The 22,321-nt window shown below is 40.3% G+C and overlaps 2 protein-coding genes across 5 annotated transcripts in view; both read left to right on the top strand.

The window, feature by feature from the left end:
- Positions 1-21,587, top strand: part of ZNF124 (zinc finger protein 124) — a 28,368-nt gene extending 6,781 nt beyond the window's left edge. Inside the window, exons 2-4 of one of the 4 annotated variants that reach the window (XM_055234716.2) lie at positions 16,761-16,887; positions 17,510-17,570; positions 19,362-21,587. In XM_055234716.2, the coding sequence (XP_055090691.1) occupies positions 16,761-16,887; positions 17,510-17,570; positions 19,362-20,013 (840 nt within the window). In that variant the 3' untranslated portion in view covers positions 20,014-21,587. Of the gene's footprint in view, positions 1-16,760; positions 16,888-17,509; positions 17,571-19,175 lie in introns of all 4 variants that reach the window. The other 3 variants (XM_063613550.1, XM_063613551.1, XM_055234714.2) reach the window with 3 other exon arrangements.
- ZNF669 (zinc finger protein 669) overlaps positions 17,508-22,321 on the top strand; it is a 53,967-nt gene continuing 49,153 nt past the window's right edge. The window contains exon 1 of the mRNA XM_055234697.2: positions 17,508-17,570. The gene's annotated coding sequence lies outside the window, so the exon portion shown is untranslated. The remainder of the gene's footprint in view (positions 17,571-22,321) is intronic.

Raw genomic sequence — 22,321 nt, 5'->3', positions numbered from 1 at the left:
TTCTTCCCCAGAGGGAGTGTAGTAAGTTTCACAGGTTTATTCTTTTCTGGGGGTGGTTTCAACCCAAATTCCAGGGCTTAGCTTTGGGAATGCTACCAGGGAAAAATAGGGACACTGTCTTCCATTATGGCTGCAGAAAAATACGTTTTCACAAGAAAGTATACTCACTAACAAACTCACTAAAGCATCAGTTCCACCTTTGTGCCGAGCTGGGATTTTGTGACAGTGGATGACTCTGTTTCCTGTTACCTGGATGTCCAAGTTTAATGGTAAATCTGTGGGTGGGGACTTGGCATTTTTAGATGTGTTAACATCGAAATAATTTCTTTATGAAATAATTTGCTATCGTAGAAATAACTGACTTGTTTATTGTATGAAAGGAATACTTCTGCTTTTCCTGTTGAGGTATGAAATGTAAGTGCCTTACAATTTTATTCCCTCCAACAAACATAAAAACTGAGTTTGAGTGATTTTGCTGGACGTTTCAAACACTGAGTATTTTTTCATTTAAAACAAAGTGGGGGCCGGGCACAGTGGCTCACGCCTGTAATCCCAGCACTTTGGGAGGCTGAGGTGGGCGGATCACTTGTCAAGAGTTCGAGACCAGCCTGAGCAACATGTTAAAACCCTGTATCTCCTAAAAATACAAAAATTAGCTGGGTGTGATGGTGCACACCTGTAATCTCAGCTACTCGGGAGGCTGAGGCAGGAGAATCACTTGAACCTGGGAGGCGGAGATTGCAGTGAGCCGAGATCATGCCATTACACTCCAGCCTGGGTGACAGAGAAAGACTCCATCTCAAAAAATAAAATAAAATATAAATAAAACGTGAGCTGGGTGTGGTGGCTCATGCCTGTAATCCCACCCCTTTGGGAGGCTGAGGCAAGAGGATCACTGGAGCCCAAGAGTTTGAGACCAGCCTAGGCAACATAGCAAGATTCTGTCTCTACAAAAAATAGAAAAAAAGCCAAGTTTGGTGACACATGTCTGTAGTCCCAGCTACTTGGAAGGCTGAGGTGGGAGGATGGCTTGGGTCCAGGAGGTTGAGGTTGCAGTGAGTGATCATTGCACCACTGCACTCCAGTCTGGGTGATAGTGAAACCCTGTCTCAAGAATGATAGTAATAATAATAAAGAATAATAACAATTCTTTTAAATCATAATTATTGTTTTTAAATCCTAATATAAATATTGATATATCAATATAATATTAATTATTAAATATAATTATTATTATGGTTTAAAAAATAAATAACCTTGACTGGAGAGCAGAAACATGAGCTTAGTGACTTACAGCTAAGGCCAATTTTGAGGCTGTAGGAGGAGGCTATTGAAGACCCTGTTAGTTCTTCCTGGGGGTCTGTCCTGCTCACACCAACCATGAAAGGAGCCCTTTATACTAACAGAGGCTACAAGGCCCTGGAGAGCTGAGGATCCACAGGCAGATGTGGCTGCTCTTGGGATGGGAGAGGGGTTGCGATGCCTTTTCTAAGGGTATAATTGTTACTGTCCCGGGACTGTTGCAGTAAAATTCTAAATTTCCAGTTCCTTCCTCACACCCTCAAACTCCAGCTTCCCTTCTCCTATTTACACCATTATTATTATTTATCAAATAATTTCAAATTTAGGTTAAAAGTAACTTTAAAGAAGTATTGCAATACGGAAAAGGACGAAATATAAGATCTGTGAGCATCTCAAAGGTTAGGCAGAAAAGGGCTTTCTTTCATAGGGAGGAGCAAACATGATTAGAAAGGAGTTGGGAAGGAGAGAGCAGGATGGAGGTGGCAAAATCAGATCTTAGATCAGAGACTGTTTCACCCTGAAGTCAGCCTGTTCTTAGGAAAGATGCAAAGAGGGCTTATCTGTTGGCTGAGGCTGAGTGAGAGTCAGAGTCTGGGGGCCTGGGGATAGGAGAGAAAGTTAAGCAAAGTTTGGATAACAGATATTTTGTTCTGACTACTGAAGAGAAAAATGTTCGTCTAATTGTTTATGAGGCAAAAAAAAAAAAGAGAGAATTTGCAGAGTTTGTGTCTGGCTTTGTGAGAGGTAAAAAAGGAAGCATCATCTAAGTCACAATGAAAAGGATGTTTCTTTTTTCTTTTTTTTTTTTTTTTGAGATGGAGTCTCGCTCTGTCGCCCAGGCTGGAGTGCAGTGGCGCCATCTCGGCTCACTGCAAGCTCTGCCTCCCGGGTTCACGCCATTCTCCTGCCTCAGCCTCTCCGAGTAGCTGGGACTACAGGCGCCCGCCACCGCGCCCGGCTAATTTTTTTGCAGTTTTAGTAGAGACGGGGTTTCACCGTGTTAGCCAGGGTGGTCTCAATCTCCTAACCTCGTGATCTACCCGCCTCGGCCTTTCAAAGTGCTGGGATTACAGGCGTGAGCCACCGCGCCCGGCCTGAAAAGGATGTTTCTTTGCAGTAAGCTGCTCTTGATACATGGAAATGATAGGGGATTTCTTTAATCACAGCTGTGTACCAGGGTTACCCACCCACCCTACCTTTCCCTGCCCCTTTTGCTCACCCTATACATTTTTCCCCTTGGGCTGTTTCGGAGTTGTATCCTTTATAATAAACTGTAAACATAAATAAAGTGATTTGCTGAGTTCTGTGAGTAGTTCTGTCAAATTATTAAACTTGAGGAGGGAGTTATGGAAGTCTGTAGTTCATAGGTAGTAGCTCAGAAGTATAAATGGCCCTGGGGCTTGGGACAAGCATCTGTAGTGGGGGCAGTGTTGTGGGACTGAGCCCCAAACATGTGGAGTCTGCGCTGACCCCAGTGGTTCCGAATTGAGTTGCACATTCAGTTGTGTTGGAGAATTGGTTGGTGTTCAGCAACCTTCACACATTTAGTGTCAGAAGAAAAGACATCACATGTCAGAACCTCAAGCTGACTCCCAGTGACTGGTCACTGGAGAGAACTGAGACCCTGGAGGAAGGAGCGTTTTCACCCTGTGAGGAGGGGACAGTCAGGAGTGGGGAGCTCCCAGAATTAAATGTTCTGGCTGCTCAGGTTTTCCTCATTCACTGCCTAGGAGTGAGCCACCCTGGGCTACCTCTTCACAGTGAGGGTGATCCCTAAGCTTATGAACATGAATATAAGATTTGTATTTTCTTATTTGAAAATCCAGGTTAATAGATGTGATCTGAAAAAGCAAAGGTAATTCTTGAAATAAATTGTCTTATGCTAAATTCAAATAACAAGAATATAAAGAGTCATGGACTCACCACGCAGGGGAACAGAGAGGCCTTGGGCACTTCTGGTGTGTCTCCCTGATCCCATCTATCTTCTGCCCACAGAGGTGATCACAGTCCTGATTCTTTGTTTATTCTTTTCTTTTCTTTTCTTTTCTTTTTTTTTTATGAGAGGGAGCCTTGCTCTGTTGCCCAGGCTAGAGTGCAGTGGCGTGATCTTGGCTTACTGCAACCTCCACCTCCTGGGTTCAAGCAATTCACCTGCCTCAGCCTCCCGAGTAGCTTAGATTACAAGTGCCTGCCACCACGCCTGGCCGGTTTTTGTATTTTAGTAGAGACGGGTTTTCACCATGTTGGTCAGGCTGGTCTTGAACTCCTGACCTCAGGTGATCTGCCCGCCTTAGCCTCCCAAATTGCTGGGATTACAGGCGTGAGCCACCATGCCTGGCCTCTTTTTTTATTCTTTGTAGCTTTTTTGTGTGTGGTTTCTTTGCCTCAATCTGTTGCACACGTGCTGATCCCTGAGGGTGGGGGAGTCAACCAATTTACTCACCCATTCCGTTGCTTAAGGGACTGGAGTAGTTTCAAGTTTGTTTTTAATGTGGTTGACGATGTTATTCTTGGTTTTGTCCCCAAGTGCTAACAGTTTATAAATATATTACTTATTGGGAAAAAATTGCTGGGTTATAGATGATGGATACATTCAGATTTCCTAGGAACTGTCAGTGGAATGTACAGATTTGCTGCTTGACTATTCATGCCTGTGCTTTTACTCCTTTTCAGTATTTATTCAGGCTAGATGTGGTGGCTCACACCTGTAATCTCAGTGCTTTGGGAGACTGAGGCAGGAGGATCACCTGAGGCCAGGAGTTTTATACCAGCCTGGCAACATAACAAGACCCCCATCTCTAGAAAAAAATAAAAAATAAACATGAGTTTGGCATGGTGGCACTTGCCTAGCTACTGGGGTGGCTAAGGCAGGAGGATTGCTGGAGTCTAGGAGTCTGAGGTTACAGTGAGCTGTAATCGAGCCACCGCACTCCATCCTGGGTGACAGAGATACATTGTCTTTAAAAAAAATTATTCTTGTTTATTTCTGGGTGATTATATATTGCTTTTTACTAATTACCATTAGCTTTGAGCATTTGTGTGTGTGGTCTTCCATCTTCTTTGAAATAGTTTTTCATCATTTTCTCACATTTTACCTGTTTGCATGTTTATTGCTTTTGTCGTTTGTGTGTATGTTTTTGTAAAACATACTCCAAACACTAATCCATATTCATTTGTAAAGACTGTAAATATTTTTTCCCAGGTTACATTTTGTTTTTCACTTCATTCTACAGTTGATGGACAGTTCTTAATTTTAGAACAGTTGAACTTGTCAGTCTTGTCTTTGGGGTTTTATTTTCTCACATAAGAACCTGATAGACAGGAGGGTTTGCAGAGCTCACAGAGTTAACTCTTAGGGTCTCCCTGCCTCATCACCAGGGAACAGTCCCCACTGAAGCTGTATTTCAGGTGTCAGAGTCTGGCTCCCAAGCTCGAAGTATATTTAACTTTCCGAATGTGGGTTTTCATTGTGAACTGTGGGTGAAGCTGACTCCTCTTCTGATCCAGTTTAAACGTTTGCTTTTCTTCTCTTTTAATTTCTGTATAGACTGTTGCTGCCATATAACTCTAGTTTTTGCATATATTTCATAAATTTAGTTCTTTGTCAGTGTCTTTTTATTTTTTTTATTTTTTGGCTGAATATGAGCAGATGGAGGAATAGGGTTTGAGAAAGCCTTGCCTATGGGCCAACAGCCTCCTCCCAAATTACAAAGCCTGGTCCGGGCAACCATCCTTTTCTTCGGTCAGGATGGCTGTGTTGGTCACTGAGTCTGTGCTTCCCGGTGCTCATGTGTGATCCTGTGTGCAGGAGGAAGAAGCAGTAAGAGTTTAAGGACTGCAGGAAGACAACAGGACCCACTGTGGAAAGCCAAGAGTCCTGGCTTATATGCAAATGTGCCCTAGGTGGGGCCCTTCCCCCAGCTCTCAGGGTGGAAGCCCTGCCTGAATAGGGCTGTAGCCAAAAACCTGGGATTCGGACCTAATTTAGTCACGTGGTTGGTAGCATCCCCTGTCACTCACAGATGGAGGGGGCAGGGCCGGGAGTCCTGTACAATCAGGGGCACTGAGTTGGGAACTGTCTAGTCAGCTGCACAGTCAGAGAGGAGGCAGTCAGAGAGGAGGCAGTCAGAGAGGAGGCAGTCGGCCTGGGCCGCTGTCTTTGTGCCTACCCGCTGAGCTTGTGGTCTGATCTCCGTGGCTGTTTCCTGGGCTATAGGAGGCCCCAGGTGACTCTGCTGCGGTCTCTGTCACCTTGGACTTGCAGGAACTGGAAGATCCCTAGGAAGAAATTTAGGATACCCCAGAAGCCAGGAGTGTGCAGAACCAGGCCTCCCAAGAAGTGGGCGAGGTGTGGGTAAAACCTGCTAGAAACAGCTGTGGCAAGACCCAGGCCGCCCTGCAGTCAGCTCCGGAGTCCGCAGCCCGTCCTCCTTGCTGGTGCAGCCTGGCCTCAGTACCCTCTGGCTGTAGGGCGGGGACTGGGTCTGCAGTGGGGACCTGGGCATCCTGCAGGGATAACAGAATGGTCATTAGGGGAGAGTCCCCACTTGCTGGGGAAGGGCTGTTCATACGTGGGAGGAGCTTGTGGTTCCTGGGATTCCCAGTCCCTCCTTTCTTCTATCAGAGTCTCTCCTCAACCTGTTTTTTTTGTGTTTTTTAAATAAAAATTTATTTTAAAAATTTTTATTTAAAAATTTATTCCACCGGGGCCCATTTTCAAGAAGCTGAAGCTGAAGGTGGGAGAGAAGTTTCCTCCCCTTTTCCTTTCTCCTTCGTCTTATTTTCTCCACAGGGTTAAAAAAAAATAAATGGCCTGGAGCCTCAAGCCTACCCCACAAAAACACGAAGAAACTGAGGTTCCAAAAAGTTACAGCATTTTAATTTCACTTAGAAAAGGGGGAGGAGCCAGAGGGAAAGGGGGTCTCTGGAGTTGGGGGAGGTGCCCCAAGCTGGTGGGACACCCCCTCCCTTAAATAGCTGCCTCAAATGGAGCAGGCCTATAGCATTTAAAAACTCCACAGCCCATTTTATAAAACCAAACAACAACAACCACAAAATCCCTTTTTCTCTGAGATCCAAATATACGTGTGTGTGTGTGTGTGTATATATATAATTTTTTTCTGGGACAAAAACAAATTCGGAAGCATTAAGCATTAAAGTGACTCTGAAACAAGAAAATGTGAAATTCCCTCCTTCCTTCCCCGTCATTGTGGGTTAACTGGTGCATCCTAAGCCAGGGACCAGCTCCCAGGTGATGGCAGAAGGGAAAGAAGCAAAGGGTGAGGACTCCCCATCCAATCAGCAGCCAGTATGGCTGTGGGCAGGGTACCAGTCCCCAGCCAATCAGCAGCCAGTATGGCTGTGGGCCGCTGTGCCAGGAAACCCACACGCACTTAGGGTTTTTCACGTGGGATGGGGAGTGGGGATGATGCATTCCTATGCAGTCTTCAGCCAGTTTCAAAGCAAGTGGAGGCAGGGGAAGGAGGGTGGCAGGCAGGGTGTGCAGAAAGGGGATGCGGGTCTTCCGGATCCCTGTGGTCAAGAAGCAGCTTCCTCAGCTGCTGGACAAAGGCTTCAGTTATTTCCTCTGTGACTTTCCGCGGTCTGCTCCTCACCTCTTTCAGAGTCTCCTGTTTCACTCTGTCCGGGTGTGCATTATCACTGGAGCTGGGCATACAGGCTCAACCCCAGTTTTTATTCCTGGGAGAGACACTGGTGTCACCCAATCCAATGCTGGTATTTTGAGGGAAAGACAGAAATGATTCCTGCCCTCTGGATTCTTTCACACTTGTGAAGGGAAACAACCTTAACAAGAAAATTTCTTCCCAGGAAGATGACACGAAAACCTGCCAGGAAAACTGCACCTTAGGCACACAATGGCCACGGTGCAGTGCACTGGGAAGGGGGTCCTTGAGGACCTAGTCTCCAGTGAGGAAACGGGGACCAGAGAATCTCCTGTTTGAGAGATGGTCTTACTTGACATGCGAGTCAAACATCCCTGTGTTCCAGTTAGCGCTGCTCCTCTCTGGGCGGTCCTCTTGCAAAGATGTGTTCATTTATTGGTGCCTTCAGTAAACATAAAATGTATTTCATCAATAGAGCTTTAAAGATAAAATACTTACAAAGAGGCAAAGAAAGAAGTGGATTTAAAATATCTACGTATATATGTAGATATTTTATATATATGTAGATATTTTAAATCCACTTTATTTTTTTAATTAAAAAAATTTTTTACTGTTATATCAATAAATTTGGGGTAGCAGGTGGTTTTTGGTTACAAGGATAAGCTCTTTAGTGGTGATTTCTGAGATTTCGGTCCTGTCACCTGATCAGTGTATGCTGTACCCAATATGTAGTCTTTTGTCCCTCACCACCTCCCACCGTTGCCCTCAAATCACCAAGGTGCATTATATCATTCTTATGCCTTTGTATCCTCATAGCTTAGCTCCCACTTATAAGTGAGAACATAGAATATTTGGTTTTCCATTCTTGAGTTACTTCACTTAGAATAATGCCTCCAACTCCATCCAAGTTGCTGCAGAGCCCAGTATTTCATTCCTTTTTATGGCTGAGTGGTATTCCACCACATTTTCTCTATCCACTCATTGGTTGATGGGCATTTTAGGTTTGTTCCGTATTTTTGCAGTGGCAAATTGTGCTGCTGTAAACATGCGTGTTCAAGTATTTTTTTGTTTTGTTTTGTTTTGTTTTTTTAATTGAGTCTCACTCTGTCACTCAGGCTGTAGTGCACGATCTTGGCTCACTACAACCTTCCGTCGCCTGGGTTCAAGCGATTCTCATGCCTTAGCCTCCCAAGTAGCTGGGACTACAGGGATGCACCATCACGCCCGGCTAATTTTTTTTTGTATTTTTAGTAGAGTTGGGGTTTTGCCATGTTGGCCAGGCTGGTATCGAACTCCTGACCTCAGGTTATCCACCTGCCTCAGCCTCCCAAAGTGCTGGGATTACAGGCATGAACCACCACGCCCAGCCGTGTTTTTTTCATATAATGACTTCTTTTCCTTTGGGTACATACCCAGTAGTGGGATTGCTGAATTGAATGGTAGTTCTACTTTCAGTTCTTTAAGGAATCTTCATACTGTTTTCCATAGCGGTTGTACTAGTTTACACTTCCATCAGCAGCCTAGAAGATTTTCCTTTTCACCACATCCACACCAGCATCCCAGCATCTATTATTTTTTATTTTATGATTATGGCCATTCTTACAGGAGAAAGGTGGTATCTCATTATGGTTTTAATTTGCATTTCCCTGATAGTGATGCTGAGCATTTTTTCATATTTATTGGCTATTTGTATATCTTTTTGAAAACTATTCATGTCCTCTGCCTACTTTTTTGATAGACATTTTTCTTGCTGATTTGAGTTTTTTGTGAATTCTGGATATTAGTCCTTTGTAGGATGCATAGTTTGTGAAGATTTTCTCCCACTCTGTGGGTTGTCTGTTTACTCTGCTGATTATTTCTTTTGCTGTGCAGAAGCTTTTTAATTTAATTAGGTGCCATTTGTTTATTTTTGTTTTTGTGCATTTGCTTTTGGGTTGTTGGTCATGAGTTCTTTGCCCAAGCCAATGTTTAGAAGAGGTTTTTTTGATATATTTTATTTTCATTCCCCTGAGTGTATGTGGTAACTTTTTGAGGTCTCTTCTCTTCTTTTGGGTAATTTCAAATGAAATTCTAGGGCTTTTAATCAGGAATGGTACCAGGGAAGAGAAATAGGAAAAATCTCTCTTCCTTTATGGTTACAGAAAGTGAATACATTTCTACACACAAAAGTGTGGTACATAAATTGGTGAATTACAAAAATTAACCAAAACATCAGTTTGTTTCTTGCAGGGTGAATAATTTGCTAGAGTGGATAAGTCTGTGCTGTCTTCTGTTGCCTGCATTTGACACATCAGTGCTAAATCTGTACAACAACCTTGCCCGATCACTGTGACCAGGATTTCCAATACTGGGTTGAAGGGGAGTGATAAAAGCAGGCGTTCTCTACCGCTCTTTCCTAATCTTGGGAGAAAAGGGTTTTTTTGCTTGTTTGTTTTGGTATTTCAGCATTGATGGTGCTGTTAGTGCTGGTTTTTCATATTGTAGTTTCCTTTTAGTCCTAGTTTATTGTGTGTTTTTATCATGAGTGGGTCTTAATAATTTGCCAAATACTTTTCCTGCATCAGTTGCAATAGCTACGATATTTCAGTCATTTTGCTCATGTCATGCATTACACTGATTGATTTTTCATATATTGAACCATTTCATTTTAGGGATAAATCTCACTTGGTTTTGGTGTATAATCCTTTTACTATGCTGCTAAATATGGCTTGTTAGTACTTAAGGGAGGATTTCTGCGTTAGTACTTAAGGGAGGATTTCTGCGTTAGTACTTAAGGGAGGATTTCTGCGTTGGTATGCTGCTAAATATGGTTTGTTAGTATTTAAGTGAGGGTTTCTGCATTGTTATAAAGAACATTTATAGCTTGTAGTGTCTGTCCAATTTAGGGGTTCTGATTACTGCATCAATGTCATATAACTGTGAGTCTGTTTAGATTTTCTAATTCTTCATGATTCGTTCTTGGTAGACTGTGTTTCTAGACATTTGTTCACCTCATCAGTGTTATCCAACTTGCTGGTGTGCCCTCAGAGACTTTTTACATAAGATTTAAGACACAGATTTCCTTTATATGTGTTTTACTCTTATTGTATATGTATTCTGCTTGTTTTGTAAATGTTTATTTTAGATTCGGGGTACATGTACACAATAGCAAATACATGGAATCAACCTAAATGCCCATCAACAGTAGCCTGGACAAAGAAAATGTGGTATATACACATTTGTGAATAATGCTGCAGTGAACCTATGCATGCATATTTCTTTATGGTAGAATGATTTCTATTTCTTTGGATATATACTCAGTAAATGGGATTGCTAGGTTGAATGGGAGTTCTGTTTTAATTTCTTTGAGAAATCGCCACACTGCTTTCCAAAATGAGTGAATTGAATTCCCACTAGCAGTGTATAAGCATTCCCTTTTCTCCACAACCTTACCTGCATCTGGTTTTGTTTTGTTTTCACTTTATTATTTTTTTTGAGGCAGTGACTTGCTCTGTCACCCAGGCTGGAGTGCAGTGGCACGATTTTGGCTTACTGCAGCCTTTGCCTCCTGGGCTCAAGCAGTCATCCCACCTCAGCCTCACGAGTAGCTGGGACTATGGGCATGTGCTAACAGGCCCGGCTAATTTTTTTATTGTTTCATAGAGACAATGTCTCACTATATTGTCCAAGCTGGTCTCGAACTCCTGGACTGAAATAATCCTCCTGCCTCAACCTCCTGAACTGCTGGGATTACAGGCATGAACCACCATGCCCAGGCTGTTTTTTGAGTTTTTAGTAACAGCATTATGACTGGTATGAGATGGTATCTCATCATGGTTTTAATTTGCATTTCTTTAGTGATTAGTGATAATGTTCATTTTTCTCATGTTTGTTGGCTGTTTGTATATCTTTTGAAAAGTGTTCATGTCCTTTTTAATGTTTCATTTTTGTTTCCTTTTTGCTTGTTAATTTATTTAAGTTTCTTACAGATTCTGGAAATTGGACCCTTGTTAGATGCATAGTTTGCAGATATTTTCTCTCACTTGCTAGGTTGTCTCTTTAATCCCGTTAGTTTGTTTTGCTGTGCAGAAGTTCTTTAATTATGTCCCATTTGTCAATTTTTTCTTTTGTGGCAATCGCTTTGGGCATCTTCATCATGAAATACTTGCCAGGTCCTATGTCCAGAATGATATTTCCTAGGTTATCTTCCAGGGTTTTTATATCTTTAGATTTTTACATTTAAGTCTTTAATCCATCTAAAGTTTACATTTGTATACGGTGTAAGGAAGGGGTCCAGTTTCAATCTTCTGCATGTGGCTAGCCATTTATCCTAGCACCATTTATTGAATAGGAAGTCCTTTCCTCATTGTTTGTTTTTGTTGATTTTGTCAAAAATCAGATGGTTGGCCAGGCGCAGTGGCTCAAGCCTGTAATCCCAGCACTTTAGGAGGCCGAGGCAGGCAGATCATGAGGTCAGATCAAGACCATCCTGGCTAACACAGTGAAACCCTGTCTCTACTAAAAATACAAAAAATTAGCTGGGCGGGGTGGCAGGTGCCTGTAGTCACAGCTACTCGGGAGGCTGAGGCAGGAGAATGGTGTGAACCAGGGAGGCGGAGCTTGCAGTGAGCCGAGATTGCGCCACTGCACTCCAGCCTAGGTGACAGAGCAAGACTCTGTCTCAAGGAAAAAAAAAAAATCAGATGGTTGTAGGTGTGCGGCATTATTTCCGGGCTTTCCATTCTGCTCCATCAGTCTGTGTCTGTTTTTATACCATTACCATGCTGTTTTGGTTACAGTAGCTTTGTAGTATAGTTTGAAGTTGGTTAACATGATGCCTCCAAACTTTGTTCTTCTTGCTTGGCTATGTGGGATCTTTATTGGTTCCACATGAATTTTAAAATAGTTTTATCTAATTTGGTGAACAATGTCATTGGTAGTTTGATAGGAATAGCATTGAATCTAAATTGCTTTGGGTAGTTGGACCATTTTAGCAATATTAATTCTTCCTATCAAGAGCATGGAATGTTTTTCCATTCATTTGTATCATCTCTGTTTTTTTTTTTTTTTCCAGCAGCATCTTGTAACTCATTGTAGAGATCTTTCATCTCCTGGTTAGCTATATTCCTAGATATTTTATTCTTTTTGTGGCTCCTGTGAATGGGATTGCCTTCCTGATTTGGCTCTCTGCATGGATATTATTGGTGTATAGAAATGCTACTAATTTTTGTACATTTATTTTCTGTCCTGAAACTGTGCTAAAGTTGTTTATCAGGAGCTTTTCAGCAGAGACTGTGGGGTTTTGGGGGGTATAGGATCATATCATTTGCAAACAGAGAAGTTTGATTTCCTGTCTTCCTATTTGGATGCCTTTTATTTCTTTCTCTTCCCTGATTGCTTTGGCTAAGACTTTCAGTAGTATGTTAATAGGAGTGGTAAAAGAGGGCATCCTTGTCTTGTTCCAGTTCTCAAGACCAATGTTTCCAGCTGTTGCCTATTCGCTATGATGTTAGCTGTGGGTTTTTCATAGATAGCTCTTATTATTTTGAAGTATGTTTCTCCGATGCCTAGTTTGTTGAGGGTTTTTAACATGAAGGGATGTTGGAATTTATTAAAAGCTTTTTTTGCGTCTATTGAGATGATCATGCGGTTTTTAGTTTTATGTTGTGAATCCCATTTGTTGACTTGCGTATATTGAACTGATACATCCAAGGGATAATGCCTACTTAATCGTGGTGGTGGAATAGGTTTTTGGTGTGCTGCTGGATTCGGTTTGCTAGTATTTTACATCTGTGGATTTTTGCATCTATGTTCATCAAGGATATTGGCCTGAAGTTTTCTTTTTCGTTGTTGTATGCCTGCCATGTGTTGTATGCCTGCCAGGATGACGCTGGCTGTCATAGAATGAGTTAAGGAGTTTCTCCTCTTTAGTTTCTTAGAATAGTTTCAGAAGGAATGGTACCAGCTCTTCTTAATACATCTGGTAGAATTTAGCTGTGAAACCATCTGGTCCTGGCTTTTCTGTTTGATAGGTTTATTATTACTGATTAAATTTCAGAGCTCATTTTTCTGTTCAGGGATTCCATTTCTTCCTGGTTCAATCTTGGGAGGTTTTTTGTTTCCAGGAATGTATTCGTTTTTCTAGGTTTTCTAGCCTGTATGCATAGAGATGTTTGTAATAATAGCCTCTGAGGGATTTTTTTTTTTTTTTTTAGTTTCTGTGAGTCTGGTGGTAAAACCCTTTTTGTCACTTCTGATTGTGTTTATATGGATCTTCTCTCTTTTTCTTTCCTTTATTAGTGTAGCTAGCAATCTATCTTATTTCAAAAAATTGACTCCTGAAGTTGTTGGTCTTTTGCTTTTTTTTTTTTGTTTCTCTTTTCTTCAATTCATCTCTGATTTTTTTTTTTTTTTTTGTCTTCTGCTAGCTTTGGGGTTGGTCTGCTCTTGTTTCTTTAGTTCCTCGAAGTGTAATGTTAGGTTGCTAATTTGAGATTTTTTCAAAGTTTTTGATGTGGGCATTTAGTGCTATAAAATTTCCTCTTAACGCTGCCTTAGCAGTGTTCCAGAGATTCTTATATGTTTGTTCCTATTAGTTTCAAATAATTTCTTGGTTTCTACCTTAATTTCATTTTTTTCTTTGGATTTGTTGAGGATTGTTTTATGGCTGAATGTGTGGTTGATTTTAGAGTATGTGCCATGTGCAGCTGAAAAGAATGTATATTCTGTTGTTTTTTGGTGAAGAGTTCTGTAGGTGTCTATTAGGTCCATTTGGTGAAGCGTTGAGTTCAGATCTCAAATATCTCTGTTAGTTTTCTGCCTTTATGATCTAATACCATCAGTGGGGCATTGAAGCCTCCCACCGTTAACTGTGTGGTTAAGTCTCTTTGTAGGTGTGTAAGAACTTGCTGTATGAATCTGAGTGCTCTTGTGTTGGGTGCATACATATTTAGGATAGTTAGGTCTGCTTGTTGGATTGAACCTTTTACCATCATGTAATACCCTTCTTTGTCTTTTTTTGATTGTTTTTGGTTTAAAGTCTGTTTGGTCTGAAATTTGACTAGTAATCCCTGCTTTTTTTTTTTTTTTTTTTTGCCAAGGGTTAATATATTTTATATATAAGTAAAGATATACAGTCATACATTGCTTAATGTGTTGTTAGGCAGTTTTATAGTGAGAACATAATAGTGTGTACTTATGCAAACCTAGATGGCATAATATACCACACACCTAGGCTATGTGGTATGGCCTATTGCTCCTAGATTTACTTTTTTCTGTTTTCCATTTGTGTTGTAGATTTTTCTCTTATCTCTTTACTTTGAATGTGTGGGCGTCATTGCATGTGAGATGGGTCTCTTGAAGACAGCATAGAACTGGGTTTTGTTTCTCTATCCAGCTTGTCATTTTGCCTTTTAATTGGGGCATTTAGCCCATTTACATTCAAGGTTACTATTTATATGTGTAGATTTGATCTTGTTATTGTGTCGTTAGTTATTATGCAGACTTGTTTGTATGGTTGCTTTATAGTGTCACTGGTCTATGTACTTAAGTGTTTTTGTGGTGGCTGTTAATGGTCTTTCCATATTTAGCACTCCCTTTAGGACCTGTTATAAGGCAGATCTAGTGGGAACAAATTCTCTTAGTTGCTTGTCTGAAAATGATTATGAAGCTTATTTTGGCTGGATGAGAAATTCATGATTGGAATTTATTTTCCTTAAGAATGCTGAATATAAACTCTGATAATGCACAATAAATTTTCTGGACATTAGAGAAAAGTTACTGGACTGTAGATTGTGGTAAAGTTCAAATTACTGGGAATAGCAATGGAGTATATCCACTGCCTTGGCCTTCATTTCTGTGTATTTATTTGGTGTGGTAATCACCACTTGAGAGTCTCTAATTTTCGTTCTTCTAAAGAATGTGAACTATTATTTTACATGCCATATTATTTGGCTATTTTATTACCAAGAAAATGGATCTCTTTCCATAAATCGTCTTTTTTCTTGTTATGTATCTTTTGCTTTTTTCCCCCACTTTTAAATCACATTTTCATTCATTTTTACTGTGCACACTAATTTCTTTTATATTGCATGTATTGCAGATTTTTATTTTACTGTTTTTTGTATTTTAATCCCCCTAATTTTAATATATTTGAATCTGTCAGTCTCTATTGTTTGCTCCTTTTCTCCTATTCATATGTCAAAAAAAAAACCTTCTCTGTGACTTCTGCAAGTGGTCTATTTGTACTTTTTACATTTGAATATATGACAAATTGATTATTGTCCACCTAATAGAGGTCAATGCAGTCCATTTTTTTCCCAATTAAATACCGGTTAGCTTTGTTCCATGTTTAAAGTGCTTGATACTTCCCTCACTATCCTACAGTGCCTCCTCTGTTATTAGTCAGTTTTCCGTATCAATTCCAGTTCATTAAAGACTATATATGCCTTTCTCTTGGCCTAGTTCTTTATCTCTCTGCTTATACTACACTGCCCTGAATATTATATTTGAAAATCATTGATGTATATTAGGCAAACCATCACACTGTTATTCAGAAGACTTTGACTGTTGTTAGGCGTTTGTTATTTCTGTAGGTTTTGAAAAGTAGTTTCTGCTGAACTGCTAGAAAGTCTGTTTCACGCATCTATGAAATTTTAAATGAATATCATTTGTAAGAGGTGACATCTAGATGACATTGAGTTTTTTTCTTTGAACGCATGCCTTTTCACTTATTCTGTTGTGCTTTGACATTTTTCAATAGAAATTGTAAAATAATTATTTTTGGATTATTGAATATTGATTATTAGTGTTAATTACCACTTGATTAACTTTGGGCTTGAGTGAACCACTTATAAGCTTCTACACATTTTCTCTTTGTGTAACCACATGGATTGGGCTCAATTTCCCAATTAAAAAGTTGTGACATCATATATGAAATATTGTCTACCAGGGAAGCTCGTCAGATACTCAGTGCTCAGAGTGTGTTTTTGTTTGTTTATTGAGTCTGATCCCCTAGGCACCACTGCTACAATAAAACAATAGACTTTTGGAAAGAAAACAGGGGTTCAGCAAATACCAGATTGTTTAGATAAACTATTTAGCAACAGTGAGCTACTTTTATGACTTAGGTTGTTGGGATGCCTCTTAAAATGTAAGTTCCCTGATACCAGCAAAAGTTGAACTTTGTAGCAGGTATTTCTAAGGATAAGTAGTCTTGTGACTGCTCATATTAACTCTCTTATGCACACCAGATAGTAAGACTTTGTTATGATATGTACTGCAGGTATATGCTATAAAGAAAAATCATAACAGCAAATATTACTTCCTGGACCCACCAACAAGAAGGGTGTTCCTTCTCTGCTGCTGCCTTGCTGAATAGTTCAACTTCAGCATAAGAACTGCTGGCTGAGCGCAGTGGCTCACGCCTGTAATCCCAGCACTTTGGGAGGCCGAGACAGGTGGATCACAAGGTCAAGAGATCGAGGCCATCCTGGCCAACATGGTGAAACCCTGTCTCTACTAAAAATACAAAAATTAGCTGGGCATGGTGACGTGTGCCTGTAGTCCCAGCTACTTGAGAGGCAGAGGCAGGAGAATCACTTGAGCCCGGGAGGCAGAGATTGCAGTGAGCTGAGATTGCGCCACTGCACTCCAGCTTGGCGACAGAGTGAGACTCCTTCTCAAAAAAAAAAAAAACTGCTGTGTGGGGAGAAAGTAAGTGTAGGCAGAGTCATAGTTCTAGTGACCAAATTGTGGAATGTTCGCCACAGAATCAGGTGAACATCTTATAATTGACTACAGATTTCCAGTGCTTTCAGTCTCATCCATCCTCTGCAAAAATGTGGAATGTTTTAGAACTCGGTTGCCTTTGAGGATGTGGCTGTGAACTTCACCCAGGAGGAGTGGGCTTTGTTGGATCCTTCCCAGAAGAATCTCTATAGAGATGTGATGCAGGAAACCTTCAGGAATCTGGCTTCCATAGGTAAGAATCACAATATTTCTTTACTTAGTCAATCAGAGAATAAGTGTGTCATGGTTTTCAATGTCATTCCATGATTTGGAATGTACAAAGGGAACACTTTGATGAATGAATGAGGCATGGACCCAGCATGCAATGACTCTTGTTTCTTAGTCTATTTTTTAATTGTTATAACAGAATACCTGATCCTGGGTAATTTACAAAAATAGTTTTATATTGGTTTATGATTCTAGTGGCTAGAAAGTCCAAGGTTGCATCTGGTAAGGACCTGATGCTACTTCAGCTCAGGGCATGAAGCAGAAGCGAGTGGGCATGTGCAAAGGGATCACACAGCGAGAAAATAAGAGCAATTCTTGGAAGCTAAACCTGCTTTTGTAACATCCTGCCCTCTGGCAACTAATTCAGTCTTGCAAGAGTAAGAGAAAACATGCATTCCCAAGCAAGGACATTAATCAATTAATAAGGAATCTGTACCCATAACACAAACAATGTTGCCATATTGGTGACCAAATTACAGCATTCATTTTGGTGGGTACAAACCATATCCCCAACGTAGCACCTAGAGTCTAGTAATTTTTCTACAATTTCAAATAATTTGTAATATATTTCTGGGTCTACATTTTAGGAAACAAAGGGGAAGACCAGAGTATTGAAGATCAGTACAAAAATTCTTCGAGAAATCTAAGGTAATTTGCACTCACAAGAGGAAGCAGTCCCCCTTGGGGTCAATTGTAGTATATAATCATATGTTTAAAGCAAACAAAGCTGGGCATGGCGGCTTACACCTGTAATCCCAGCACTTTGGGATGCTGAGGTGGGCGGGTCACCTGAGGTCAGGAGTTTGAGACCAGCCTGACCAACATGGCAAAAACCCGTCTCTACTAAAAATACAAAATTAGCCCAGTGTGATGGTGCATGCCTGTAATCCCTGCTGTTTGAGAGGCTGAGGCAGGAGAATCGCTTGAACCTGGGAGGCAGAGGTTGCAATGAGCCGAGGTTGCGCCATTGCACTCCAGCCAGGGAAACAAGAGCAAAACACCATCTCAGGGAAAAAAAAACAAGCAAACAAAATAAATTAAAGACAACATCAGTTTATTCTCAAAGTTTTTACCAAAAATATATACTTCAATGTAACATGGATGTTAAGTGTTTGCAAAATAGTTCACTTGAAAACAGTATTGTTTTAGTCTACTTGCATTGCTATAAAGGAACACCTAGGCTGAGTAATTTATAATGAAGAGTTTTATTTGGCTAATAGTTCTGCAGGCTTAATAAGAAGCATAAAGCCAGCATCTGCTTCTGATGAGGACCTCAGAGAGCTTCCAGTCATGGCAGAGGGAGAAGGGGAGCTGACATGTCACATGGGGAGAGAAGGAGCAAGAGAGAGAGAAAGGAAGTGCCAAAGTTTTTGTTTTTTTTTTTTTTTGCTTTGTTTTGTTTTGTTGTTTTGAGACAGCATCTCACTCTGGTATCCAGACTAGAGTACAGTGGTACAATCTTGGCTCACTGCAACCTCTGCCTCCCGGGTTCAAGCGATTCTCCAGCCTCAGTCTCCCAAGTAGCTGGGATTACAGGAACACGCCACCACACCCAGCTAATTTTTGTATTTTTAGTAGAGACAGCATTTCACCATGTTGGCCAGGCTAGTCTTGAACTCCTGACCTCAAGTGATCTGCCCACCTTGGCCTCCCAAAGTGCTGGGATTACAGGCGTGAGCCACCATGCCTGGCCACATTTTTTTTTTTTTAAACAATCAGATCTTTCAGGAACTAATAGAGCAAGAAGTCACTCATTACCACAACAGTGCCACTTATGTGGAATCTGCTCCCATGACCCAAATGCCTCACACCAGGTCACACCTCCAACATGAGGATCAAATTTCAGCATGAAATTTAAAGGGAGTAAATACCGAAACTGTATTCAATACTAATAAAATGCATATGAAAATATTACTGTTTTGTTAATAGCTATAGGGGAGGGAGCCATGTTGTAGACTAATCAATCCATTTATGTTCAACCTGTTTATGTTAGAAAACCTGCACTTTCTCTGACATTGGTAGCAGTGTAAGTTCAGGCTTAGCAATAAAAGAAAATAACTAATAAACCATTAATGATGGGGTTGTCATTTTTTGTAGAAGTCATATGATAGACATACTGTGCAAAATTAAGTCAGTGTAGAAAAACCTCCAGATGCCAAATTTTAATCTGAACAAAAAAATTCCTGCTAGAGTAAAACCACGTGAATGCAGTGTGTGTGAAAAATTCTTCATACGTCATTCATCCCTTCATAGGCACATCATACCTCACTCTGGAAACAACCTATATGGGTGTGAGGAATGCGGAAAGAAGCTGTGTACATGTAAACAATGTCAGAAAACTTTCCTTTCTGTCACCAGGGTTCACAGAGACACAGTAATGCACACTGGAAATGGACATTATAGTTGTACAATATGTGAGAAAGTTTTTAATATTCCCAGTTCATTTCAGATACATCAGAGAAGTCACACTGGAGAGAAACCCTATGAATGTATGGAATGTGGGAAAGCCTTAGGTTTTTCCCGTTCTCTTAATAGACATAAAAGGATTCACACTGGAGAAAAACGCTATGTATGTAAGCAGTGTGGGAAAGCCTTCAGTCGTTCCAGTCACCTTCGTGACCATGAAAGGACTCATACTGGAGAGAAACCCTATGAATGTAAGCACTGTGGGAAAGCCTTCCGTTACTCCAATTGCCTTCACTACCATGAAAGAACTCACACTGGAGAGAAACCTTATGTGTGCATGGAATGTGGCAAAGCATTCAGTTGTCTCAGTTCCTTGCAAGGACATATAAAGGCTCATGCTGGTGAAGAACCCTATCCCTGTAAGCAATGTGGGAAAGCCTTCAGATACGCCAGTTCCCTTCAGAAACATGAGAAAACTCATATTGCACAGAAACCCTATGTATGTAACAATTGTGGTAAAGGCTTCAGATGTTCCAGTTCCCTTCGTGACCATGAAAGGACTCATACTGGAGAGAAACCCTATGAATGTCAGAAATGTGGTAAAGCCTTTAGTCGTGCTAGTACCCTTTGGAAGCATAAAAAAACTCATACTGGAGAAAAGCCCTATAAATGTAAAAAAATGTAAAGGCTTTAATCACTACAGTTTTTGTCAAAAACAGGAACAGTCACATACTGTTGAGAGAAACTGTGAATGTAAGGTGTAGGAAAGTACTTAATTTTCCCAGATTTCTTCAAATACATGAAAGGAATCAAACTGGAGATAAACCCTATGACTATAAGCAATAAGGTAAAACATTCAATTTTTCCATTTCTTTTCGAAAACTTGAAAGGACTCACTGAAGAAAATCCGTATGAATGTATAAAATGTGGTAAGGCCTGCAGTTGTTCCAGTGGTATTTGATGGTTATAAAGTAACTCATTCTAGAGAAAAACTTTATGAATGTATCGAATGTGAGAATGCCTTCATTTATCCTATAACTCACTCAGAGACACGTGGTAATACATACTCCAGATTGACCTTATAAATAAAAGAATGCCCACCACATTGAAACGCTAGTAGTTTGGGAAATACAGAAAATTCTGAATTTTAACAATTACTTTAAAAGTCATGTGAAAACTCCCACTGGAAATAAATCCTGTAAATGTAAATATTATGGAAAACCTTATGGAAAATAATTATAGTACAATTCTCAAGAAAATTCACTATGTGAATGAGATATTTTAGGAGCTATAAATAAACTGAATATATCAGTTGCTCATTTTTGAAGAGAGTCTCTAGAATATAGATTTTCACTTCTTTTGAAAAAAAAAAAAAAAAACATTGAGGCGAGACCTTTTTTTTTTTTTTTTTTGAGACGGAGTCTCACTCTGTCACCCAGACTGGAGTGCAGTGGCACAATCTCGGCTCACTGCAAGCTCTGCCTCCCAGGTTCACGCCATTCTCCTGCCTCAGCCTCCTGAGTAGCTGGGACTACAGGTGCCTGCCACCATGCCCAGCTAAGTTTTTGTATTTTTAGTAGAGATGGGGTTTCACTGGGTTAGCCAGGATGGTCTCGATCTCCTGACCTCGTGATCCACCCGCTTCGGCCTCCCAAAGTGCTGGGATTACAGGCGTGAGCCACCATGCCTGGCCGAGGCAAGACTTCTGTAAGTATTCTTCAAGCAGTAGTACAAGAGTTAAATATGTATTCTTCTTTTTTAAGCTGGTAAATAAATTTCCTTTTTCTACCGATTTTGAAGTGTGTTGGTTATATGGGTAAACTGAAATGTATTCCTTATCCCTTTTTTTTGCATAGCCATTTTAAAAAATATTTTTAAAAAATTTTTGTGGGTTACACAGTAGATGTGTGAAATGCGTTTGTAATATATATGTAGGTTTAACTTCTGTGTAGTTATTTTGTTATTAATTGGCGATTGATAAATGAGTCTATTTTCTTTGCTAATAGAGTTGCTGTCAATTTGTAAGTATGTAAAGTTTATTATAGAGTATATTCTCGCGTGAATTATTATTTTTATCTGTTGTTCTTTACATTGTCATTATTTTTGGCTATTTGCACAAGTCACATTGGTTTAAGGAGAGAGACCTGTGGTCAAACAGTGTCTTGTGTCTAATCTGAGAAAGAAAGCATCCAGTCTTACCATCATGTGTGATGTTAGCTGAGGGTTTTTAAAATAAATTCCTTAAAGCAGGTTGAGAAAGTTTCCTGCTGTTCATTATTATTGAATATTTCATTGTCAAGTGCTGTTGAAGTTTTTCTCATGGTTTTTGTGCATTTATTGGAATGATCTTGTGGTTTTTCACATTTATTCTGTTAACATGGTATATCACATTAATTGACTTTCTAAAATAATTGGGTCTAACTTTGTCACCCAGGCTGGTCTCAAACTCCTGGGCTCAAGTGATTCTCCTGCCTTGCCCTCTCAAAGTGTTGGGATTACAGATGTGAGCCACTGTGCCCAGCCAAATTGACTTTTAGATGCAAAAACAACATTGCTTTTTTGGGGGGTTAAATCTCTCTTGGTAATGAAGTATAAGTCTTTTTATGTATTGGTAAATTCAGTTTTGTAGTATCTTTTGAGACTTTTTGCATCTATATTGAAAGAAATTTGAGTACCCTAGCATAGTTTATAGTGCTGTATACTATATAGTGTAATTTCATATATATGTAGCTTATTAGTTCATTCTCGCACTGCTATGAAGAAATTCCTGAGACTGGGCAATTTACAAAGGAAAGAGATTTAATTGACTCACAGTTCAGCATGGTAGGGAGGCCTCAGGAAACTTACAGTCCTGGCAGAAGGTGAAGGGGAAGCAAGGCATCTTCACTAATTCACAAGGTGGCAGGAAGGAGAAGTACAAGCAGGGAAAATGCCAGATTCTTATAAAACCATCAGATCTCATGAGACTCACTCATTATCACGAGAACAGCACG

The sequence above is a fragment of the Symphalangus syndactylus genome, chromosome 19 (assembly GCF_028878055.3).
Source record: "Symphalangus syndactylus isolate Jambi chromosome 19, NHGRI_mSymSyn1-v2.1_pri, whole genome shotgun sequence".
Lineage (NCBI taxonomy): Eukaryota > Metazoa > Chordata > Mammalia > Primates > Hylobatidae > Symphalangus > Symphalangus syndactylus.
The sequence above is the reverse complement of the archived record's forward strand: the minus strand, read 5'-3'. Positions and strand labels throughout refer to the sequence as shown.